The 19,103-nt window shown below is 49.6% G+C and overlaps 5 protein-coding genes across 5 annotated transcripts; 3 read left to right on the forward strand and 2 right to left on the reverse strand.

Annotated features, from left to right (window-relative positions):
• Positions 1-667: 667 nt before the first annotated feature.
• Positions 668-2,139, reverse strand: LOC146765431 (feather beta keratin). The gene has a single exon (XM_085560851.1). The coding sequence runs from the start codon at positions 1,163-1,165 to the stop codon at positions 860-862; it is 306 nt and encodes a 101-aa protein (XP_085416977.1). The 5' UTR covers positions 1,166-2,139; the 3' UTR covers positions 668-859.
• Positions 2,140-3,739: 1,600 nt separating this feature from the next.
• On the reverse strand, positions 3,740-4,970 carry LOC110476930 (uncharacterized). Its single transcript, XM_085560819.1, has one exon. The coding sequence runs from the start codon at positions 4,771-4,773 to the stop codon at positions 3,943-3,945; it is 831 nt and encodes a 276-aa protein (XP_085416945.1). The 5' UTR covers positions 4,774-4,970; the 3' UTR covers positions 3,740-3,942.
• Positions 4,971-5,358: 388 nt separating this feature from the next.
• Positions 5,359-11,356, forward strand: LOC110476929 (feather keratin 1). The gene has a single exon (XM_085560827.1). It carries the CDS (start codon positions 5,835-5,837, stop codon positions 6,324-6,326), a length of 492 nt encoding a protein of 163 aa, XP_085416953.1. The 5' UTR covers positions 5,359-5,834; the 3' UTR covers positions 6,327-11,356.
• LOC144247772 (feather keratin 1-like) lies at positions 11,186-12,504 on the forward strand. The gene has a single exon (XM_085560836.1). It carries the CDS (start codon positions 11,186-11,188, stop codon positions 11,603-11,605), a length of 420 nt encoding a protein of 139 aa, XP_085416962.1. The 3' UTR covers positions 11,606-12,504.
• Positions 12,505-15,984: 3,480 nt separating this feature from the next.
• On the forward strand, positions 15,985-19,085 carry LOC110476919 (feather keratin 4). Its single transcript, XM_085560849.1, has 2 exons — positions 15,985-16,462; positions 16,929-19,085. Exon 2 carries the CDS (start codon positions 16,949-16,951, stop codon positions 17,297-17,299), a length of 351 nt encoding a protein of 116 aa, XP_085416975.1. The 5' UTR covers positions 15,985-16,462; positions 16,929-16,948; the 3' UTR covers positions 17,300-19,085.
• The last annotated feature ends 18 nt before the right edge of the window (positions 19,086-19,103 follow it).

The raw sequence follows: 19,103 nt of genomic DNA on the forward strand, positions 1-19,103 counted from the left end.
GGCACGATGTTGACTTTGGCAGTTGCACTGTTGGGTACATGTCCCTTCAACTCATTTGGGACTCCCCCTGCACTCAGGGCTTGGGAGAAATGCTTGAGGAGGGAAGGCAAAGGTCCAGGGGTAGGTGGTAAAGCACAACCACGGCCTTGGGCAGGTGGGTGGAACTGGCACAGAAACATAGGTCAGTGGCTTGACTCATCGGCTGCAAGTTGTCCAACCTCAGTCTGGCTCAGCTGTGCCCTGGGGCATCTCCTGCTCGCCCTGTGCACGCCCAAACGAGGACACACGCCCTCCACTGCCCCATGGCGCTTGCAGCCACTGCCTTGGAGGTTCTCACCTTGCCCAGGTGTGAGAAAGGTCCATCCCTGCCCTTTAACCACCCAAACCCCCCCAGGGCATCACAGCCCCCATGGAGCAGCTGTGCTGCACATCCCAGCAGGGCAGGAATTCCAGGAGCCTCCAGTTCCAATGCAGAGTGAACTTTATTGAGTGTGAAGACAGAAACAAAGCAGGGGTGGGCAGAGCCCGGGCCAGGCTGGCCCGGCAGCAGGGCCGGGCAGGCAGCCCTGGCTGTGCCAGCGGTGGGACACACGTCCGCCTGCCCCGGGCACGGGGCCAGCGGGAGCAGCAGGAGCCCGCTGCGCCGGCCGGGGCTGAGCCCCTGGGCCAGCAGAGCAGGGCCCGGCAGGGCCGGGGAGGCGCAGGAGAAAGCAGGACAAGCAGAAGCCTCAGCTGGCCACGTTGGCCTCCCTCCCTCCTTGGCAGGAGGCTGCAGGGGCCAAAGCCTCTGGAAACGCTGGCCAGCAGCTCCAGGGGACGCTTGGCCTGGCGAGGCACTCGCTGGACGTCCGGCCCGGCTCTAGCAGGGCAGGCACCTGCGGCCGCAGTAGCGGCCACCAAGGCCAGAGAGCCCCGAGAGCCCAAAGCCCCCCGAGTTGATGGGGACCCCGGACTCGCTCAGGATGCTGCCCACAGCGGCGGAGGTGGAGGATCCCACGGCGGTGTTCTGGGGGAAGGAGCTGAGGATGGGCCCGGGCAGGGTGACCACCACGGGCGAGGGCTCGATGATGACCCGCGAGTCCTGGCACTGCCGGACACAGGGCTCGTTGCAGCTGTTGGCCAGCGGCGTGGGGCCGCAGGGCCGGCACAGGTCGTAGCAGGACATGGCTGTGGCTGGAGGAGAACCTGCGGAAGGCACAGGCAGAACGTGAGGCTCGGCCTCAGCAGGAGCAGGAGCAGAGCCCGGGACAAGGGACAGGGAAGAGGGAGGAAGAAAGGATCAGGATCCCCATGCCCACGGCTTCCTGCAAAGAGCCCAAGAGCTTCTCCCAGCTCCTCACAGTGAGCAGAGGCTGGGAGCAGGATCTGGGAGCAAAGTTCTCAGCAGGAGGTGCACAGCAGCGATGAAGGCAAAGACAAAGAGAAGAAGGAGGAGGAGAAGAGGAAGGCAGAGGTGGTTGCAGCTCACCTGTGTCACCGAGGAGGAGAAGGCAGGAGAGGTGGATGAGGGATTCTCACTTGCTCTGCCTTTTATACCGTCCCACACAGCCCCGGGCCTGCGGGCACCCTCGGCACACGGAACGTGTTTACCAAGCTCATCCTGCATGCAAAACATCCCCATTAGAGAAATGGGGACACTGCAACGCTGCTTTTTCATTTCCCTGTGCAGGACGTGCCCAGTCAGCCTCCCAGGCTCCTTTCAAGTACCAGGATTAGAGGCCAAAATGTGTCTGGGGGCAGTGCCACATCAGCAGGGCCGGGTGATGCAGCTGGTGTTGGGGACTGTCCTATTTCACCAGGGGACACCCGGCCCTTTGCCCTCCAGGGCCTCACTTTACGATTCCCAGAATGATCAGGGCGTTTTTTCTGGCAGCCTTAAAATGACTAGCCACGCTTTAAAACATGGTTTTTGTGACAGGAGTCAGTTCATCCACTGCATAACCAAATACTCGATTCCAGCAGAGGTGGCTGTCAACTTCCCTGTCACCTTGGACACTCTGAAGAATCAGGAATTTCACAACCAGACAAATCTACGCACTCTTTGCCCTTCCATGCCTTTTTGGAGAGCCCCCAGCATCCTCGAGTCAACAGGAGGATGTTTGAAAACCAGAAAGTCCTCTCCAACACACCCTAACTCTGCTTCCACCAGCTCCAAGTGTCCGTGTTGGACCTTTCCCACTGTTTCTTCTCCATTCCCAAATCTCCAAAACCCTTCTGGGAGCCTACACCCAAACTGAGTAGCCAGCGGTGGAAAGAGCCTGCAGAGCTCTCCAAGGAGACATCAAAACACATCAGAAGGACTCACGGTCTGGGAATGTCAGCAGGAAAACACTGGAGGCAAGCAGACACAGGATCACAGGCTCCTCTTCCATCCTCTCAACACACTCAGACATGCAGTGTCCACCTGGCTTGGCCTCATCCCATGGTCAGCACTGAGGAGCTGCCCTTAATGGTCTTTGAGACCTCCATTCCCTGCCCTCCATCCCTGGAATGGTTTGGGACTCCTCCATCCCCTGCCCTCCATCCCTGGAATGTTCTCTGACCCCTCCATCCCTGGAATGTTCTCTGGCCTTTCCGTTCTTCTGCTCCAGGTGGAGTGAAGGTCACTTCTTGTGTTTGGACAATGCTCTCAGGCACAGGGTCAGATTTTGGGGTGTCTGTGCAGGGCCAGGAGATGGATTTGATGATTTCTGGGTCCCTTCCAATCTGGATATTCCACAGTTCTATGATTCTCGGAATGACAGGGAGTAGAATACATGGGAGGAAGCAGGAGCACCTTGCCCTCCTCTGCCTCACCACCCACACAACAACTCAACACCCCAGTGATGTTGTCCCCATGCCCAACGTGTCCCTGTGACCTCCTGAGCCCTCCAGGAGGGACAGGAGGGCACAGGAGATGCTGTGGTGACAGAAGTGAAGGGTGACAACTCCTTGGGATTCTGTTGCATGAAGGACATTGTCATAGTTGAGATGGTCACAACACAGAGCAGCACACTACATTTTCAAAAGGCTTCAAACTGGTTTTATTATTTTTTCATGCTTTTTATACATTCTTACAAAGCTCATGAATTTACACTTCAGTCATTGGTCAGGTGAGACAAACAAAGTTCTCATTGGAACAGGCAGCTGCAGGTTTCACTTACTTCTTGTTCTTTCTTTCTTGGTTTCTGTGTCAACAACCTCAGTAGGAAATTCTTTCAGGGGTAAACATGGATCCACCTCTCAGACTTCTCTCTGGCTCACAGAAGTTGCTGTAAAACCTCTCCCACAGGAACACCATGGAAGGTGTCCCAGGAAACATTTTTCTACTGAGTGATGCAAGACATGGACCAGGGAGGATATTAAGGGGTGTCCATTCTTGGACAGATTGAGAGAAGCTGTTGGCATCTAAAGCAACTCCCTCCAGGCTGTCACACCCGAGCAAGGGGTGGGACACGTGACATCTGGAAGTGGATTCCAACCCCAAAAATTGTGATTTTGTGACCTCCCTCACAGAGCAGATTTAGCTGGGGATCCCAAAAACAAAAGAAGTTCAGGAGCCTCCAGTTTCAATGCAGAGTGAACTTTATTGAGTGTGAAGACAGAAACAAAGCAGGGGTGGGCAGAGCCCGGGCCAGGCTGGCCCGGCAGCAGGGCCGGGCAGGCAGCCCTGGCTGTGCCAGCGGTGGGACACACGTCCGCCTGCCCCAGGCACGGGACCAGCGGGAGCAGCAGGAGCCCGCTGCGCCGGCCGGGGCTGAGCCCCTGGGCCAGCAGAGCAGGGCCCGGCAGGGCCGGGGAGGCGCAGGAGAAAGCAGGACAAGCAGAAGCCTCAGCTGGCCACGTTGGCCTCCCTCCCTCCTTGGCAGGAGGCTGCAGGGGCCAAAGCCTCTGGAAACGCTGGCCAGCAGCTCCAGGGGACGCTTGGCCTGGCGAGGCACTCGCTGGACGTCCGGCCCGGCTCTAGCAGGGCAGGCACCTGCGGCCGCAGTAGCGGCCACCAAGGCCAGAGAGCCCCGAGAGCCCAAAGCCCCCCGAGTTGATGGGGACCCCGGACTCGCTCAGGATGCTGCCCACGGCGGCGGAGGTGGAGGATCCCACGGCGGTGTTCTGGGGGAAGGAGCTGAGGATGGGCCCGGGCAGGGTGACCACCACGGGCGAGGGCTGGATGACCACGCGGGAGTCCTGGCACTGCCGGACGCAGGGCTCGTTGCAGCTGTTGGCCAGCGGCGTGGGGCCGCAGGGCCGGCACAGGTCATAGCAGGACATGGCTGTGGCTGGAGGAGAACCTGCAGAGAGGACAGCCAAAGCACCCACGGGCTGTGAGGCACCCAGGGAGATGCTGCTGGGCAGGAGAAAAAGCAGAGTCTGGGGAGAAGGGACAGCATGGAGAGGGAGACAGAAAGGACAAGGAATTGCAGTCCTCAAGAGGTCCCTAAGAACACAGACAAGACCTTCTCCCACCTCCCTCCTGTGTGGCACAGAGAATGGAGATGATCTGCTACTGCCCCAGCAAAAGATAACTGAGGTGGAGCCCCAGTGGGAGCCAGAAGAGACAGAGGAAAAGAAATGGAAACAGAGGAAGGCACTCACCTGTGTCACCAAGGAGGAGAAGACAGGAGAAGTGGATGAGGGATCCTCATTTGCTCTGCCTTTTATACCGTCCCACACAGCCCCGGGCCCAGGGACAGTCTTTGCACAGAGAATGTGTTTACCAAGCTCATCTCGCATGCAAAACATCCCAATTACAAAAATTAGTGTTTTTATTTTTGCCCTGCAAGGCTGCCTTTTCATTTCCCTGTGCAGGACGTGCCCAGTCAGCCTCCCAGGCTCCTTTCAAGAGCCAGGATTAGAGGCCAAAACATTTCCAGGGAAAAATGATTTGTCAGCAGGCCCAGGTGATGCAGCCAGGGCTGAGGAGTGTCCCACTGACCATCTGGACTCTGAAGTGCAGAGGCAGCCCTATGTCCCCTGCTGGACATTGGCACCACGGGGCCGGACTGGGGCTGGTCCCTCACCTGAAGGGGTTCCTGAGGTTGGAAAAGCTCTCCCAGAACATCAAGTCTCACCTGCAACTGATCCCCACTTTGTCACACAGCCCTGAGCACAGAGTGTCATGGCCAGTATCCCACTGGACATCTCCAGGGATGGCAACTGCAAACCCCCATGGGCAGCCCCTGACAAAGGCCAGAGGAATGGTACCCAGCCCGGAGAGGGACAGAGGTGAGGGACAGAGCTGACCCTCGGAGGGAATGGCCAGGCTGGAGCCTCAGGCTCCTGAGGTGCTCAGCCCCATCATCAGGAAACACTTTAAAGTCCTGCCCTGGAGGGCCAGGGCAGGAATTATTTGGGATGTCGGACACTCCTCAGCACTGGCTGCATCACCCAGCCCTGCTGACGTGGCACTGCCCCCAGACACATTTTGGCCTCTAATCCTGGCACTTGAAAGGAGCCTGGGAGGCTGACTGGGCACGTCCTGCACAGGGAAATGAAAAGGCAGCGTTGCACTGTCCCCATTTCTCTAATGGGGATGTTTTGCATGCAGGATGAGCTTGGTAAACACGTTCCGTGTGCCGAGGGTGCCCGCGGGCCCGGGGCTGTGTGGGACGGTATAAAAGGCAGAGCAAGTGAGGATCCCTCATCCACCTCTCCTGCCTTCTCCTCCTCGGTGACACAGGTGAGCTGCAAGGGCCTTCGCCTCCCTCTTCCTCTCTTCTCTTCCTCTCTTCTCTTCCCTTCTGCCTTGGCCCTCAATGGAAGCTTTGCCTCTCCCTGGTGGTCTCTGAGAGTCTTTCTCCTTGCTCCTGCTCTCAGCAGGTTTTTGTGGATGTTTTTTTCTTGGGGACAGTTGGGAGATGTTGGGATTCCTTTGCAGGGAACTCTTTGGGCTCAGGGCTGTGGAATTGCTGCCTTCCTCCCTCTCCAGGCTGTCCCTTGTGCCCAGGCTGTGTTTTGTCCTGCCCAGCAGCATCTCCCTGGGTGCCTCACAGCCCGTGGGTGCTTTGGCTGTCCTCTCTGCAGGTTCTCCTCCAGCCACAGCCATGTCCTGCTACGACCTGTGCCGGCCCTGCGGCCCCACGCCGCTGGCCAACAGCTGCAACGAGCCCTGTGTCCGGCAGTGCCAGGACTCCCGCGTGGTCATCCAGCCCTCGCCCGTGGTGGTCACCCTGCCCGGGCCCATCCTCAGCTCCTTCCCCCAGAACACCGCCGTGGGATCCTCCACCTCCGCCGCCGTGGGCAGCATCCTGAGCGAGGAGGGAGTGCCCATCAACTCGGGGGGCTTTGGGCTCTCGGGGCTCTCTGGCCTTGGTGGCCGCTACTGCGGCCGCAGGTGCCTGCCCTGCTAGAGCCGGGCCGGACGTCCAGCGAGTGCCTCGCCAGGCCAAGCGTCCCCTGGAGCTGCTGGCCAGCGTTTCCAGAGGCTTTGGCCCCTGCAGCCTCCTGCCAAGGAGGGAGGGAGGGAGGTGCTGTCTGGACTCGTGACCAGCCTGTTTCAGCCTTGAAAACCCTGCTTTTGAAGAGTTTCCTTGTCTCTGATTTTGCATTTCACGGTGGTTTAACGATGTGATTGCCACCAGTCAGTGGAGGGGTTTTATTCAGGAATTAAGGAAAGGTGGAATCTTGCTTTCTGTCTCTCATTCAGAATGGTTTCTTTTCCCTTCATGAATATATATTTTTCCTTTGTTTTTGCTGAATGCTACTTGACTGTTTATCATTAAACTGATGTTGCATCTGATTTTGAGTTTCATTGTGGTTTTTCTCTCCTTTTTACCTCCCCTTGGGGCAGAATTATGTGAAAATCTATGCAAAGATTTCACAGAGATAAATGTGCATCCAAAAGCCACCACAACTCATCTGATAAAAGTAATTTCATTGGTTTTTACACTCTTGAGAAGTACTGAACAGATTCTGAACTCTCTTTCTCTTTCTATGATGTTTCCCACCATTTTTTTAATCCCACCTCTGTATTTAAAAGTACGATTGTGGTGTTTAAGCTTGAGAGATTTTAGATCTTGTCCTCTATTTGGCATCTTTGAAACTCTTTAGCGTCTGAATGAATAATAATATGGCAGAAGCAACACTTGCCATTGTGGCAACCAAAAGAGACCCAAGAAAGATAAAGCCACGAAATAAAATCTATTTGAAAATGAAATCATCCTGGAGCTGAGATATAAATATTTGAAGAGCTGGAGGGAAGGCTCCTGGCATTCAGGTCCAAATGTCCACAGAACAGGCAAAAAAGGTGGGGTTTTCTATTCAAACATTTTATGTTTTGTTAAAAGTTTATTAAAATATATTTACTTGCAAATTAACAAATTTGGGAGGAGAAGAGTTCAGCAAAAAGATGGGATAGAATCCTAAAATATCATCATTGGAAGGGACCCTCAAGGGTCATCCAATCCAGCTCCTGGTCCTGCACAGTCACCTCAAAATCCAAAAACATCCCTGGAAGCATTTCCCAAACGCTCCTGGAGCAGCCCTGGGATTGTGCCCATTCCCTGGGGGGCCTGGGCAGTGCCCAGCAACCTCGGGGGGAAGAATTTTCCACAAAAATTTAGACAAAACCTCCCTGGCACAGCTCCAGCAATTCCCTGGTCATGGGGAGCAGAGGAACTCTGGTTGGGACTCTTTCCGCCCGTGGCTCGAGGCAGCAACGCCAAAAAATGAAATCTGGGGAATGAAAATGTCCCAGAGCGAGAAGAATCTGGGCTGGAAAAGAGGTTTCCATGGGCGAGTTTTCAAAAAAATTAATCAGAGGGACTGGTGGGATGAGTTGTTCCCTGGGATCCGCGAGGAATGCGAGGGTGGGGGCGTTCCGCGTGGCAGAACCGCTGCAGTTGTAATAATGATCAGACTATTTTTGCTAGTTTTTTTAAATACAAAAATGACCTCATGGTCATCTTAAGAGACACCCCAGATACGGCACTTGCTGATAAAAATGTTAAACATAAGGTTTCTGTGCTATAACAATTGTATTATGGTGTGAACTTGATGCAATACCAATTAAAAAGTATGGGGCTTAAAAGCCAAGTTAAATCTGGTTTTATTGAAACATATATAAGGGATTTGAAAATGTATTCAGTATCCACCACCAAGCGACCATTTAATTGATTTAATCAATTTAATAATTTTAATAGATTTAATTAATTTAATCTATTAATCTCACTATGCAAATGGACACAGAGCATGAGGGGTGGAGGAGGGGAATTTGGGAGAGTGAAGAGTCTGGGTGAGGGGAAATAAACCCCAAAATTTACCTTTGCTGACCTAAAGGGATAAAAACTGAAAAAAAGTCGTGTTCCGGAACCTTCCTAGCCCAGCACAGCAGAGGGGTTGTGCAGGATGTCGAAGTTTTTATTAAATTTCTAGCTCAGTTCAATTTCAAGCAGAATTTTGTACCTTTAAGGGTCTGATCCATCACCTGCAATGACTGAAATCACTGGAGAGACAATTTCTGAAGAACGCAAATGTGATTTGGAAGCTGCCTTCCCTTTGCATATTCAGGTGGAAAAATGGGTGCAATAACTCTCTAGATATTTTTAACTTTATGGGGTTTTTGAAGCCTATTTTTTTTGCATTAATTATTTCCCACATCTATTTTTGCAAGTAGAACCTTTTCTTGATAAAGGAATTATCCTGCTTTTGTTTCCCAGTCTAGGTTTAGGCTGGAATTGCGTGAGAAGCATCATCCACCCATTAAAAATTCTTTCATCTTCCCAATTTATGTGTACGTTTAATTTCTGGTATTTTTAGACCAACTCTAATAATGTCAAGGTGAAATTACTTCAAGCGCAGTGTAATAAAGACAATTTTTCCCCCAGCTCCTCAGCAATTTGTTCACTTGTGTCTGCCTTGGGATCCAAGATCAAATCCAAGAGGAGCCAAAACTCTTTGTGTGCCATTCCCAGTCTGACCCAGTTACAAACAATTGTCAATTAAAATGTTCACATCTCCCAAAAAACAAAACCTCTGAAGACCTTTCCAAGCTTGGAGAAGCTTTGGGGTGACCTAATTGCAGCCTCCCAGGACCTGAAGGAGCCAACAAGGAACATGGGGAGCGAATTTCCAAGGGCCTGGAGCGACAGGACAAGGGGGAAAAGGGATGAAACTGAAAGAGGGGAAATTTAGGTTGGATTTGGAAGGAATTCTCCCTGTGGGGGCGGTAAGCCCCTGGCACAGGTGGTTCCATGGATTCCCCACCTCTGGAAGTGTCCCAGGACAGGTTGGACGAGGTTTGGGGCAACCTGGGATCATGGGAGGTGTCCCTGCACATGGATTGGCACAGGATGAGCTTTGAGGTCCCTTCCCACCCAAACCATTCCATGATTCCATGATTCTGACTGGCGTTTGTGAGCTGAGGTGGAACAGGAGGGGTTTAGAGGTTCCCTTTGTAAAAGAATTGATAAATCAGGATTAAATGTCCCCTTGTTCTTCCAGCTGTGCCTCAAACTGCGTTACCCAGATTTAATGCCATAAAACCATCTGAATTTGATGTGATAAAGTGGTAATTTCTCTCTGAATTCCACAATTCTGGCACTTCCTGCCTGGGCTCTGTGGGATTTCAGGGCTGGATGTGCTCTTTGGGCAGGGCCTTGCCCAAACCCAGAGTTGAGATTGTTCCGACGCCCAGCTGAAGGCAGAGCCTGGTGAGCATCTCTGGAGACAGGAATTTATTAAGGATTTACATACAAACCCTCAATAAAAGAACGCCTTGGAATGATTAATTATGTATTATAGACATTCTTAGTATTTTTCTTTATGACTAAAGTCAAACATACTCTGGAGTCTGGATTTTGTTGTGACTGAAAGGTGGCCCTGGAATAAATTTAGTCCCTAATTCCCAAGATGAGAGAAACCTGCAGGACGGAATCTGTCTGTCAGAAGATAAGGAGGAAATAAAAACAAAGTAAATAAGCAGTGAGGAAAAGAACATTTAATCAGGTGGAACATTTGTCATTCAGGACATACTCGTTGGGAATTAATTCCAGGTACAAAGGCTGTCTGTGGTCCCCAGGCCATCAGGGCTGAGGTATAAAAACCAACTCAACCCAACTCCTTCCTTCTTCTTCCCTCTTTCCTCTTTTGTGAGCAAGGTTAGTTCAATTTCACTTCTCTTTCTCTGTTTGCTGAGTTCTTGCCTTTTAATAATCTTTTTTTTCCCCCACAGTGTTCTGCTGCTTGCTGGATTCTCTTTTTTCTTGGGGGAGAGAGACTTTTTCTGTTTAAAAACTTGGGGTTGCCGTTGGAATCGTATAATTTCTGGAGTCCTGACTTGGAAGTAGAGATCCTTGAAATGGTGATAGAAATTTATTCAAACGTGGGATTTCAGACATGTTAAATGACAGAAAATATTAGAACTAATAAAGATTAATGAATTGCATAAGTGGAATAGCTCTGCAAGGGGTTGGAACTCTAGGATCTTTAAAGGTCCATTTAAACTCCAACTATTTATTAAAACAGAAAATCCAGGAGCTCAGTTATATTTCAGCAGCATTTTATATCTTGGAGGGTCTTTTCCATCCTGGAATGTCAGTTGAGTTACCAAGCGTGGAAATTTTGTTGCAGAGTGCAAAGATATCTCCTGGAATGTTGGGAAATGGGATCAGGGGTTGTGGAGATGAAGGAAAAGAAGGGGAAAAACCAGAGCAGAGCTGAGCACCCCCTAGAAATCAGAGAACTTTGGTTTTATTGTTGTGGTGCAGATGAGACCCAGGAGCGTGCATGGAATTCCTGCCTTTTCTCACATCCATGGATGAGTTGTCTGGGAAAGATTTCAAAGACCTCTTCTTCAAGGCTGCTTAATGACGTTGAAATTTGTCATTGAAATTTGTACCTCTTTGTAGGCAAAGTTGGAGCCTTGAAACGAATCCTCCCTTTCATTTTTCCAGCTGCCCGTGGACCTCTCTCCACAGGTACATTTGTGGTTGGGTTTCACTCCTAATTGCTGCTCCCTCAACGCTCTGGGTGCGCGGAGCTGGGCATCTCCAGACGTGCAATCAAAATCCTACAATTAAATTAATGACACAGGTTTGTTTCTTTTGTTCTGCTGCCAGTTCTCCCCCTCATCACTGACAGCCCAGAAGATATTTCAGCCCGTCTCTCTTTATTTAAGAGTTTGGTTTCCTCCTCAGCTCCTGAAAGGCTCCTTGGAAAGTCACTGTCCCGATAACTGAACTAAAAAGAGTGAATGAACTGAGCTGAGTAAATGCAGGTGCGACACGGCTCCTGCCTTGCCCTCAGCTGTGCTCCTGTATTCCAGACCTCATCCCGAGCCATGTCCTGCTACGAGCGATGTCCCCCCACGCCCTGCGGCCCCACGCCGCTGGCCAACAGCTGCAACGAGCCCTGTGTCCGGCAGTGCCAGGACTCCACCGTGGTCATCCAGCCGTCCCCCGTGGTGGTCACCCTGCCCGGGCCCATCCTCAGCTCCTTCCCCCAGAACACCACCGTGGGATCCTCGGCCTCCGCGGCCGTCGGGAGCGCTCTGAGCACCGAGGGCGTCCCCATCAACTCGGGCAGCTCCTTGGGCTTTGGGGGCTTTGGCTACCCCGGGCTGGGCAGTGGCTACAGCCGGCCCTACCGGCGCTACAACGCGACCCGCAGCGGCTTCTACGGGCCCTGCTAAGGCGGGAGGAGAAGACCGGGAATGCTGAACCCCAACCCGTCCCTGGAGCAGGACTGAGCTCACGGTGTCTAAAATGGGGTCAGAACCCCACAGCTCCACCTGAACGGAGTCCATCAGCCCCTGGAATTTAGGCCACTGCTCCTGTGTTACTCCTGGGTGTTTCTGGTGCTGTTTGTAACTCTGCTGATCGGTGTATTTGGTACAACCTGGTGTAAAGTGTTAAATTTAAGAATTAGGCGGGACGTGGTTCTCAGGGTGCGCTGGAAGAAGAGCTCTGCCTTGGGAACACATCTCCCTGAGCTGAGCCTTTCCCCCCACACCGATCCCCAGTGCTTTGCAGGGCTTTAATCCTCTCATTAGGATTAATAAAATGATGCTTTTATCATAATCTCCCGTGTCTCCTGCTGGTTTTTCCCCTCCCCTCCTGTTGTTATTTGAAACTTTTCCCCTCCTGTTGTTATTTGAAACTTTTCCCCTCCTGTTGTTATTTGAAACTTTCCCCCTCCTGTTCTTATTTGAAACTTTTTCAGTTTCAATTTTTTAGGTGAAAAAAATGAAATTAGTAGAATCAGTAGATCATCAATAATCTGGGGGAGTTGGGAAGGTTGGGAATGTCGGGAATGTTCAGCCTGGAGTGTGGAGAACTCCGAGCACCTCCAGGATCTGATTTAGATTTACAACAGCCACTGTAGGCATTAAACCAGTCCATTTTGGGGGAAAAAAAGGAAGAAATTCTCTTGCTGGGAATTTTTGGGGCATTCCAAAAACCCAGTTATGCAAACAATGTCTGTGGCAGGTTGAGTTGTCCCCAGGACTTAAACTGCTCATGGCTATGTCGCAGCCTGGCGTGAGATGAAAAACCTCCCTCAAAGCTTCCTTCATCTCCGGGAACCAGCGTTCCTTTCAATCCTTTGTTCCATCACAAAGGATGTGATGCTCCGGAGCCAACACAACGCTACAAATTTCAGTTCACGCAGTAATTTGTCAACTCTTTGGTGCCTCACCTGTCCCGGGAGCTCCAAAGGTGTTAATTGAGTGTGGAGAGGGCGAAACTCCACCAGCCAGAGCTGGTGTGTCCTGGCGTGTCCTGGCTCCCCATCCAAGGGCTCCAAAGTGCTTGGATGAAATCCGGGTGTTAATTAGGGAGCTGGAATCCCTGCCAGGCTCTTAATGAGGCTGTTCCCAAAACGGGATCTCCCCTCCAAGAGCAGCAGTTTCTGTGCCTGGAGGGGAGGATGAGGAGGAGGAAGCGCTCCTGGGTTATCTCAGTTTTACCCATGAAAAGGAAGCGATTTTTTCTTGGGAGTGATGCCTACTAGAAGAATGGATTTTGTAACACATCAGAAAAGATTCTGGGTTGTTGGGTTTTAGAGATTTTGAGGAGAGGAAGAAAGACGCTCTTTTTATAGCAAATATAGAAAAGACTCTAAAAAAGAAGAGAATCTTCTTGTGGAGAGAATAGGACGAGTTAAAGGATTTTAAGCAGATGTAGACGGCTTAATTTTTTAAAAATATAAATTATAGAAACGTTTAATAAAATAAAATTTCTGAAGGTGTTTAGCTTCGTGCACACATTGTGGTTTATGGTGGTTGGTTGAATGACATTTGCTATGCTTAGACAGAATGTAACTGATAAAGAGCTAATTCCTTAAAAAGGCCAGGTTTTTGTGATAAATGGGCCAATTCCTTTAAAAGGCCTGGTTTTTGTGATTTGCAGCTGCCTGGGGACTCCGTGACAGGGTTTAATTTCCTCCCCATGTCCCGGAGCTCCCTCCATCCCAAGAAATGTCTTCCTACAATTTGTGAGCCCCCACGTCCTGTGGAATTCTGGTTTCTCATGGAAAAGAAATGCCTTGTGCATGAGGTTTATCCCAATTATTCCTGGCAAATCCTGGCTCCCAGGGGATGGATCCGAGTCCCAAATTCACCAGCCTTGGTGGCACCAGATGTTGTTCTGTGAAAAAGGTGGAGCAGGCACCCAGGACAGCGCTAATTGCACTCATCCAATTTGAAACGTAATTAAAATCTGCGTTTGAAACCTCATGAAAAACAGGTCTGAAAAACAAACAAAACCCTCCCGTTCTGGGTGTGTTGTTTTGCAGAACTTCTGATGAGTAAATAATTTCTTCCCTTGAGTGTGAATTAATTTCTGGAGCTGTTTTCTGCTGTTCCCAGCAGAATTCCAGCTGGGAATTCCACACTACCCCGTCTCCCTGCAGGAATTCTCTGCAGATCCATCCAGGAGTAAGTGACATTAATTTTTGGACAAAACCAGAAATCATGACAGAAATTGTTGAAGTTTATTAGCCCAGAGTAAGATGCCAAAGCAAACCTCAAACCTGACTGATTTTAAAGTTGTTTGTGACAGAATCTGAATAAAATTAACCATGAAACGAGCTCTAGTTGGGTGTGAAAATGGAGGATTTCACATCTCCCTGTGCCTTCAGGGGGGTTCTTTGAGGAGAGGTGAGGTCCCAGCCTCTGCCTACCCCAAAAACCATCTCAGATCACACATCCACAGCTTTGTCTGCCTGGGCCGGGCAGCAAATTCCAGCCAGGAATGTGGTGTGGCTGCAAAAACCCCAAATTCCAGGCTGATGTGGCCAGAGGGGCTGAATTAAACACCTTAAACTGAAGGAGCATCTTCATGTTCAAACAATTCCCAATCCAGGGGGTTCTGGACAGGCTGGAGAGGTGGGACTGGGCCAAGCCCAAGGATGAAGTCCCAAACCCAGGTCGGGGCAACCCCAAGAATCCAGAGAGAGGATTCTGCTCCTCTGCTGGGCTCTGGGCAGATTCCACCTGGAATTGTGTCCAGCTCTGGAATCGTGTCCAGTTCTGGAATTGTGTCCAGTTCTGGAATTGTGTCCAGTTCAGGAATTGTGTCCAGTTCTAGAACTGGTCTGGATCATGGTGGGAACTTCAAATTGCTCCATAAAGTCCTCACGAGCCCAGTCCAGAATTACTGAGAGAAAAGCAAAACTCAGCACAGGAGGGAACTCAGGAGCTGCAAGAATTTTACAGAGGCTCCAAGCCTTTGAGGAACTAATTCTTCATAATGAGCTAATTAATTACAATTCAAAACGAATTGCAGATACCACTCTTGCCAGGGAAATTCCCTCTGCTTCTCCATGGATTTTGGGGTCACTACTGTGCCTGGAGACTTTACCCAGGGATGACTGTGAGTAACCTCCCAGTTCCATTTTGATTAAAGATCACTTTTTTCAGACGTTCAGTCACTTACAGGTGTCTCAGGAGGATATTCTCACATTATGCAAAAAGTCTTAATTATAATCTGTATATTTAGGTCTGGCCTTGATGACAAAAATCTGTGAACTCTTAATTTGCTCGCTTTAATTCATCTCAAAATCAGACCATTAAGTCATTCTGAGAGTACAATAAAATAAAGGCTCTAGTTGGAACAATATTTATTGTAATTGCTTACAAGGAAGTGTCCAAACAGATTTGAAATGTTGCCAGATCTGTTTTTAAATTCACAGCAGGATTTAAAATGTGTTTTGTGTTTTCCAAGCAAAGCTCAGATGAAGGAGGAATAAAAAGAATGAAGAAAATTTTTTAAAATATGAAAAGAAACTGTGGATGGTGTTATTCAAGTTAATTCCCCAATTAACTCCTTGAGAGGAAATATTTTTTAAAAGCAGCTGCTAATTCCTTAAAATATGGAGAAATACTGAGTAACACACAGCTAAAAACAGACAAGGAAATTTTTTTGAGAATCCTCCTGAAATATGAGATGGCTTGAGCCAAACCTTGAACTTCCCTTTTTGATTTAAAATAAAGCAGCTGTAATTCCTGCAGATAGCAACAATGACATCAATTTCACAGCCCAATTACTGCCCTGCACCCCCAAATCTTTGTAACATATTATTACATAAAATACAAGAATTCAGATCTAGGTCAGGGATCTGAAATGTGCCCAGGATGGGACATTTGCATGGTGGCACTCCAATAAAGCTGCTGATAAACTTTGAAGTCCTCAGGAACCCAAGCCAAACGGGTTTCTGTTCCCAGGGGATCCCCACAGAGACAGCCCTAATTTAAATGTGATTTGCATGTCTCAGGAGTGGATGTGCCAGCAGAGTGAGAACCTCAGGGTTAATCCCTTCATCCAGGACTGCTCATGGATTTGGGGTTGGAAAAGAGCTCCAGGATCATCAGTCCCTGGGATTGATCCCTTGATGTCCCCTCGTTTCTGGGACACCTCCAGGTGAGGGGACTCCAAACCTCCCTGGGCAGCCTCTTCCATGGAAAAATTCCTTCTTCTTTTCCCAGAGAGCCTCTCCATGCCTGGAGGTGTCCGAGGAATGAATGGACATTGGGCTGATGACCAGGTTGGGGTTGGGAACGCCTTGGACTCGATGGTCCTGGAGGTCCACTCCAACCCCGAGGATCCTGTGGAAAGCAGCAGGAAATACTCATGACTCGCATTCCAAAACCTGCAGTTCTCCACCAATTCCCCCAGGATTTACCTTGCAGAGGAAGGCCTGCATCATGCAAATGAGGCCTAATCTCCTTTAATGACACCAAGCAGATCCCAAAGGGGTTTGAAGGCTGAATAAATCCCGCTGAATTAACCACTGCAGCAACAAACCCGGCCCAGAATATTTTAAGATGAAAGCAACCTGTGGTCAGATAGACAAACCACAAGATAAGGAAGTGAAGCAGTAAAAAACACAAATACTGAGGCAAAAAACCCTGTAATCAGTCGTGGCCCATAAATCACTTCTTGCAAAAGAGTGGCCCAAGTGGTTGGGCAACTCAAAACTCGGTATAAAACCTGAGCAACTCCAGGCTCTCCCAGCCATTTCTCTTCCCTCCTTTGCCATTGTGAGTAAGGTGAGTTTGAACCAATTTATTCTCTTTCTACAGCAAACTTCTGCCTTGATTTTGTAGCTTTTCCCTCACTCCTATTGTAGTATTTTTTTTTTTCTCAGAGGGAAGAAGGGGTTTTATACCAAAGAGGGAGTTTTGTGTAGGTGGCGAGTTATAAAAATCATTAGCCATGTTAGGTAAATGGCTATGGGTTATTTATTAAATGTGTTATTTATTAGATGGGTTATTTATTCAGTTTTGGGATCCAAGGAAGTTTTAAGGTTGTGTAGCTGCACTTTAATATCAGCAGTGAATTCTTGGGCCTGTTCAGTCGCGTGACCGTGACCCACCACAGCCCAAGTGGAGAATTCACCTAAGGCCAGACCGCGAGCAGCACTAAAAACCTGACTTCCTTCTCAATTCCCAATGCTGAATGGACCCCTGGAAAGCTGCTGATAAATGTGGGTGTAACCCAGCTCCTGTATTCCAGAATTCCCTCCGGCCACAGCCATGTCCTGCTACGACCTCTGCGCCCCCACGTCCTGCGGCCCCACGCCGCTGGCCAACAGCTGCAACGAGCCCTGTGTCCGGCAGTGCCAGGACTCCACCGTGGTCATCCAGCCGTCCCCCGTGGTGGTCACCCTGCCCGGGCCCATCCTCAGCTCCTTCCCCCAGAACACCACCGTGGGATCCTCGGCCTCCGCGGCCGTCGGGAGCGCTCTGAGTGCCGGTGGTGTCCCCATCAACTCGGGCAGCTCCTTGGGCTTTGGGGGCTTTGGCTACCCCGGGCTGGGCAGTGGCTACAGCCGGCCCTACCGGCGCTACAACGCGACCCGCAGCGGCTTCTACGGGCCCTGCTAAGGCGGGAGGAGAAGACCGGGAATGCTGAACCCCAACCCGTCCCTGGAGCAGGACTGAGCTCACGGCCGTGGTTTTTGGATGCTGCATGAGATATCCCCAGCCTGGAGTAAAAGGAGCTGTGGGAGTTCGGCATCTCCCCAAACCAGGCCCTTGCTTGTCTTTTGTTGTGCTTTACTTCATATTTCTGATCAAATGTCTTGTCCTGCTTTTTTGTTTTGTTGTTTTTTTTTTTTTTGTATTTGATAATAGGCAAAATATTAATTGTTGGTAATTGTTGTGCATGGCTGGATTAGCACAGGTCATTCATCAATGAAGAAGGAAGATTTCCACTTGCTGAGAATGTCGCTGTGAGAGGGATGAGTTGGTTCTGTCCTTACTGGACCATGGAAATGTATTCCTGACTTTTTCATTGCTTCCTTCCCTTCCTGAACCCATTAAATTCGTGCTGCATCACCCTCTGAGTCTCCCTGGCCTTCTTTGCTCTCCCAACCCCATTTTCAGTGCCTTTGGATGTCCCCACTTCCAGAAAACATAATTTCAAAATAATAATAATTTCAAATAATTTCAAAGGAGAATGAGGCAGATTCCAGTGGAGAAAAACTTCTAAATCCGAGCCTGAGACCCCTTATCAAAGGCAGAAAGGGACCCTGCAATGGGTGCCTCCTGCTGGGGCATAAACAGGGAATTTTTAAAGATGTGATACTTGGGGAAAACCTTTTAAAAGAAGGCAGCTCAGCTGAGGTTCCTCAGGGAAATGTGGAGGGAGAGAAGCAGCAGTTGGGGCTCCCTGTTTTGGGTGCAGCATCTCCGGGCAGCTGAGCTCAGCCCCTGGTGAGCCTGGGAGGGAGGCACAGAACGATGGGAGGGGTTTCTCCCTTTGAAATTTGCCGAGTTGGGAAGCAAGTCTGGGACAGAGAGATTAAAGGACTAAAATTTCAAGAAATTTTAGTTCCAGCCCTCTATTAGGGTGTTTTAAGCCAGAGCTGAGCTTTATCAGGCACAGCTTTGCTCCTCCTGGATTGGGATAAAGGAGCTGTTTAGACATCCTGAAGAAAGAAGCTTGGAAAGGTTCCCCTGAAGGCTCCAGATGACTCAACCTCCTGTCAAACTCCCGTAAAACTCCCAATATCTCCGAAAAGTGTCACTTGGAGTCTTTGTCTACCTGTCCAGGATGAGGCTGAACTGTAATTAAAGGTGCTGATGAGGTTCTGCTGACTGCAGTCATTAGTGAAATGAAATTAAAGGAGGTAAATGAAAGAATTAATAATTTTAAGGAGGAGGGTTTTTTTTAATAAACACCAGAAGACAGTGGAAAGCTGTTGGTTTGATGTCTATTACAGAGGAGCTTGGTCTGGATTAAATGTTTCATTTAATATTTTTTGCCATCTCAACTGAAGCTATTCTCTGATCAAAGGTGATTAATTCCAAAAAGTCCAATGGCTCCAAAGGGCTGCGACTGAGGCACTGCTGAGAAGGTGCCTTGGACAGGTTCAGGTGGATATTTCTCAAAAGAAAATTAATTTCCTTATTTTTCCAGTTCCCTTTTCATTAATTGAACAAATCCCTTCTCAGAGTGCAACAAAACTCTCCTCAAAGTTGGGATGTTTCCTCCAAGCATTCAGAAATCACATCAGAAGGGTCAAACTTTTTGAAATAAAATATGATCCTCAAGTACCATTTCCCCCCTTCATTCCTGTCCCAAATGGCCTTTTTGGGTTAAAAATTGGTGTGGCAACCAGTAAAGCACAATTCTGAGGAAAAAAGGGAAATACGGGTGGGTTTGCAGTCAGTTAGAAAGTGATTT

Source organism: Lonchura striata, chromosome 25 (assembly GCF_050655825.1).
Source record: "Lonchura striata isolate lonStrDom1 chromosome 25, ASM5065582v1, whole genome shotgun sequence".
NCBI classification, from domain to species: Eukaryota; Metazoa; Chordata; class Aves; order Passeriformes; family Estrildidae; genus Lonchura; species Lonchura striata.